General features: G+C 42.6%; 1 protein-coding gene across 1 annotated transcript in view; it reads right to left on the reverse strand.

Moving 5' to 3' along the window:
- enpp6 (ectonucleotide pyrophosphatase/phosphodiesterase 6) overlaps nt 1–3,483 on the reverse strand; it is a 30,802-nt gene extending 27,319 nt beyond the window's left edge. The window contains exon 1 of the mRNA XM_061686447.1: nt 3,178–3,483. Within this exon, the coding sequence (XP_061542431.1) occupies nt 3,178–3,418 (241 nt within the window). The 5' untranslated portion in view covers nt 3,419–3,483. The remainder of the gene's footprint in view (nt 1–3,177) is intronic.
- Nucleotides 3,484–6,000: the final 2,517 nt, after the last annotated feature.

Raw genomic sequence — 6,000 nt, forward strand, 5'->3', positions numbered from 1 at the left:
TTTTACATGTTGCAGCCATAAAATTCTAAGTTAATGATTATTTGCTAAAACAGTTTGATATCAGTATCAGTTTGATATCTTGTCTTTGTAATTCATTCAATTAAATATAGGTCGAACATGATTTGCAAATCATTGTATTCTGTTTCAGCACGGTGGACGACTGGTTAGAGCGTCTGCCTTACATTTCTGAGGACCGAGGTTCAATCCCCGGCCCCGTCTGTATGGAGTTTGCATGTTCTCCCCGTGCCTGCGAGGCTTTTCTCCGGGCACTCCGGTTTCCTCCCACATCCCAAAAACATTCATGGTAGGTTAATTGACAACTCTAAATTGCCCGTAGGTGTGAATGTGAGTGCGAATGGTTGTTTGTTTGTATGTGCCCTGCGATTAGCTGGCAACCAGTTCAGGGTGTACCCCACCTCCTGCCCGATGATAGCTGGGATAGGCTCCAGCACGCCCATGACCCTTGTGAGGAGAAGCGGCTTAGAAAATGGATGGATGTATTCTGTTTTTATTTCTGTTTAACACAATGTCCCAACTTCAATGGAATTGAGGTTGTACACACAGCAGCCCATATTGACAGAAAAAAAGTATTTTTTGCAGATTTATGAAAAAGGAAAAACTGAAATATCACACAACCATAAGTATTCAGACCCTTTGCTGACACTCATATTTTACTCAGGTGCTGCCCATTTCTTCTGATCATCCTTGAGATGGTTCTCCACCTTCACTGGAGTCAAGCTGTGTTTGATTATACTTATTGGACCTGATTAGGAAAGCCACGCCCCTGTCTCTATAAGACCTTACAGCTCACAGTGCATGTCAGAGCAAACGGAAATCACGAGGTCAAAGGAACTGCCTGAAGATCTCAGAGACAGAATTGTGGCAGGGCACAGATCTGGCCGAGGTTACAAAACAATTTCAGCTGGGTTTAAGGTTCCTCAGAGCACAGAGGCCTCCACAATCCTTAAATTGAAGTTTGAAACGACCAAAACCCTTCCAAGAGCTGGCCGTCTGGCCAAACTGACCAATCGGGGAAGAAGAGCCTTGGTGAGAAAGGTAAAGAAGAACCCAAATATCACTGTGGCTGAGCTCCAGAGATGCTGTCGGAAGATGGGAGAAAGTTCTAGAAAGTCAAGAATCACTCCAACCCTTCACCAGTTGGGTGGGGTTTTATGGCAGAGTGGCCCGACAGAAGCCTCTTCTCAGTGCAAGACACATGAAAACCCGCATGGAGTTTGCTAGAAAACACCTGAAGGACTTCAAGATGGTGAGAAATAAGATAATCTGGTCTGATGAGACTAAGATAGAACCTTTTGGCCTTAATTCTTAGCGGTATGTGTGGAGAAAAGGAGACACTGCTCATCACCTGTCCAATACAGTCCCAACAGTGAAGCATGGTGGTGGCAGCATCATGCTGTGGGGGTGTTTTTCAGCTGCAGGGACAGGACGACTGGTTGTAATCGAAGGAAAGATGAATGCGGCCAAGTACAGGGATATCCTGGGTGAAAACCTTCTCCAGAGTGGTCAGGACCTCAGACTGGGTCGAAGGTTCACCTTCCAACAAGAAAATGACCCTCTGCACACAGTGAAAAATAATGGAGTGGCTTTAGAACAACTCCATGACTGTTCTTGAATGGCCCAGCCAGAGCCCTGACTTCAACCCAATTGAGCATCTCTGGAGAGACCTGAAAATGGCTGTCCACCAACGTTCACCATCCAAGCTGACAGAACTGGAGAGGATCTGTAAGGAGGAATGGCAGAGGATCCCCAAATCCAGGTGTGAAAAACTTGCTGCATCATTCCCAAAAAGACTCATGGCTGTATTAGCCCAAAAGGGTGTTTCTACTAAATACCGAGTAAAGGGTCTGAATACTTATGGCTGTGTGATATTTCAGTTTTTCTTTTTTTTAATAAATTTGCAAAAGTTTCAACAATTCCATTTTTTCTGTCAATACGGGGTGCTGTGTGTACATTAATGAGAAAAAAAATAAACATATTATTTTAGCAAATGGTTGCAATGTAACAAAGAGTGAAAAATTTTAAGGGGGTCTGAATACTTTCTGTACCCACTGTAGGATATTAAATGTGCATGTGTCGAGAGATTGACAAAATCTAACTTGGCAGAAGACCCCATTAGACAGATGGTTCATTTTGAAGCATTGCAAACGAACTGTACCTCAGTGTTCTGTTTTTGTCCAACTCAGGACTCATCAATAAATTGGTTGATTTGTGATCCCTTTTGCCGCTCGTTCTCCTCCTCCTCCTCTTCTTCTTCTTCCACTTACCTCTCATGCAGCATGAGCGCCAGCCGCCAAGCCAAACCACCACAGCCTGCAGGTCTCCTCTGACCCGAAGCATCATACAGACAGGTAATGACAGTGTTTGTGCAATCCCTGACATTGTTGGGTGCAAAATTAACTGCAATACTTGACACAATAGTGTTGTTGAAAAGAATGGGTGGCTACTGGCCCAATGTTTTCTAAACACACACAAAAGCGGGTGGGGGAATATAGGCATCACCCGGCATGTATGGAAACGCATGCTTTTTCATACAATAATCTATGAATATCGCATAGCCTACACGTTTTGTACTAATGAAATCCTTTCAAAGGCTTGTCCAAGTGTTTAGAAATGTATGTTTAATGAAGAGAGAGGGGGATATAGATACAGACAGAGAGAACATTTAAAGACAGATTTACTATTTTGTAAATTAGGCAAGTTCCATTTTATACAGTACATCTTTGTTCAAGTGTCTTAACCAGGGCCGTAGAGTGACAGGCAGAACAATTAAATGATGTTCCATTTGATGACAGAAGGTACAATATCCACCTGTTGCCATTCATAAAATAGAATACGGTGGTACAAGACGTACAAATATAAACTAGAGTGAGGTCATAAAAATCCTTCAGGAGATGTCACCAAGGAGATCAAGTAGAAAGAACCTCGTTTGTGAATACTGCAGTTGTACTTGACAGAATATATTGGATGTTTAGCTGTTTTATGATTTTTTTTTGTGTGTGCCTGTTATTCAGTTTGATCATTTGTGTTGTTCCATTTGATTAGACCGTGTTAGCAAAAAAAAATTAATCTCGTTCTTTTTTTCTTTTTTAAAACAGCTCTGACTTCATCCACCCTTTCATTTTACATCTCTCATTCTCACATGCACGGATGAATTACCTGTCATGAGTGAGTAGTAGTTGGGATACGATAAACTGGGGAAGTCCGGCGTCACGTAGTCCACTTTCACTCCTCTGGAAACAAGCTCCTTGAAGCCGGGCAGTGAGTTCAGGTCGTCCGTGTAGTCATAGCGAAAACCGTCGATCAGAAAGACGAGTAACGGATGGACCGCGAGACACAGCCGCCCCGCAGCCACCAGCAGGAGCCACAGAGACACCGGGACGCAAGCGGAGGAGGCCATGAGTGCTCGGCAACACCGGCGTCCCACTCAAGTGTGGCCAGCAGCGAGCAGTCGACGTCTGTCCGGGCGTATGACGGCGACCGGAAGTCACGTGAACAACATAAGGCGCAAAAAAAAAAATCGAAGGTCAAACTATCTGGAAACTGAATACAACTCGCTGTGTTGTATTGAAATGTATGGAAATTGCTATGTTGTCTCAAAAGTACTCTTTGTCAATTGACATTTGCCGTACCCGAGCAGCTTCAACTACCGGAGACAAATTCCTTGTGTGTTTTTGACACACTTGGCAAATAAAGATGATTCTGATTCTGATTCTGATATGAACAGTCTGCTATTTTAATAAATGAAATCATTGAAACGATTGGATTGAAAAACAAAATTGATGTCAAGCACGGACCATAGAACTAAAATGGAACAATTTCATGTAATCATTAGGTTTTATTTAATATTCACATACAGTGGAAAGGAAAGACCACCAGGGGCCAGTGAGGCTCTGCCTCACTTGCCTACCCTGACCGCACGTCACTGACTTAAGTCACATACTTCTTTTCCTGTGTGGAAGCAGTAGGTCATGTCCTACCAGGATACAGCAGCCAGTCATATTGCAGCGGGGCGTGTCCTACCTAGAACATGAGTGGTATTCATTATAAGGCCCCCTCGGTAGGGCTCTCGCCATGACGCATTTGTGGCAATGCTTGCAGAAATAAAGGCAAGAAAAGAACAACATTTAGCTTTTATAACTACAACTATTTAGAAAAGGGCATTGCAAAGCATGCTGAGAAAAAAAAAACATGGCTTTCACCGTTACTACATTGCATACATTATTTAAAATGATGACCAAATTAGTTATCTGACATCTCCATTTTGAAGTTGTGTCATCTTCCCCAGAGCTTGAAAAAAGTAAATCTCCTATTTTGACAAAGTAGAGAGCAGAAAGTACAGATATCTCTTATTAAATGTAGGTGTTAAAAGTTCAGTCATCAGAAGAATAAATATTAAAATTAAGTACAGATACCTGAGAATCGATACTTAAGTGCATTAAGTATTTTTGCTGCATCTTAGGATGTGCTCAGTACAGTGATGCCTTGAGATACGAGTTTAATACGTACCTTGACCACACTCGCAAACACTCGTAATGTACAGTATCTCAAATCGTCTTTCCCCATTGAAATGAATGGAAATGACATTAATCCGTTCCAGCCTCCCAGTTTAAAAACAAGTTTTTTTTTAATGAAAAAATAGCACTCCATAATATTTTATAAAAACATACAGTAATGACATACATAAAATTAAAAAGAACTTAACCGTTTTTGTCACAGTTTATCCTTCAATGCACATTGTGCTGCTCATTTTGGTGTGTGCGCCTTGGCCACCTGGGGGTAGTATAAGACTGACATATGGATATGTTTTACAGGAGACTCGGCTCCGCTCTCTGCTCCTCAGTACAATCCACATCTATTGTTTAAAGGGTAACTACAACACCGTATATAGTAGATGGCTAACCCTAACCCTTGTTAGCCCGTCTGCCCATGGAGTTTTCCATTGTACAGCGGGTACAGAAAGATTTCAGACCCCCTTAAATTTTTCACTCTTTGTTATATTGCAGCCATTTGCTGAAATCATTTAAGTTCGTGTTTTTCCTTATTAATGTACACACAGCACCCCATATTGACAGAAACAAAACTGAATTGTTGACATTTTTGCAGATTTTTAAAAAAGAAAAACTGAAATATCACACAGCCATAAGTATTCAGATCCTTTCCTCAGTATTTCATAGAAGCACCCTTTTGAGCTAATACAGCCATGAGTCTTTTTGGGAATGATTCAACAAGTTTTTCACACCTGGTTTTGGGGATTGTCTGCCATTCCTCCTTGCAGATCCTCTCCAGTTCTGTCAGGTTGGATGCACAGCCATTTTCAGGTCTTTTCATCGATGCTCAATTGGGTTTCAGTCAGGGCTCTGGCCGGGTCATTCTGAGGTTCCGTCTGAGGTTCTGAGCACTCTGGAGAAAGTTTTCGTCCAGGATATCCCTGTACTTGGCTGCATTCATCTTTTCTCCGATTGCAACCAGTCTCCATGCTTCACTGTTGGGACTGTATTGGACAGGTGATGAGCAGTGCCTGGTTTTCTCCACACATGCCACTTAGAATTAAGGCCAACAATTTCTATCTTGGTCTCATCAGACCAGACAATCTTATTTCTCACCATCTTGGAGTCTTTCAGGTGTTTTTTTAGCAAACTCCATGCGGACTTTCATGTGTCTGCAGTGAGAAGAGGGTTCCGTCGGGCCACTCTACCATAAAGCCCCGACTGGTGCAGGGCTGCAGTGATGGTTGACTTTGTAGAACTTTTGCCCATCTCCCGACTGCATCTCTGGAGCTCACCCACAGCCTCTTTGGGTTCTTCTTTAGCTCTCTCACCAAGGCTCTTCTCCCCCAATTGCTCAGTTTGGTCGGACTGCCAGCTCTTGGAAGGGTTCCGGTCGTCCCAAATGTCTTCCATTTAAGGATTATGGAGGCCACTGTGCTCTTAGGAATGTAAAGTGAAGCAGAAATATTTTTTTGTAACCTTGGCCAGATCT

This window comes from Phycodurus eques, chromosome 9 (assembly GCF_024500275.1).
Source record: "Phycodurus eques isolate BA_2022a chromosome 9, UOR_Pequ_1.1, whole genome shotgun sequence".
NCBI lineage: Eukaryota > Metazoa > Chordata > Actinopteri > Syngnathiformes > Syngnathidae > Phycodurus > Phycodurus eques.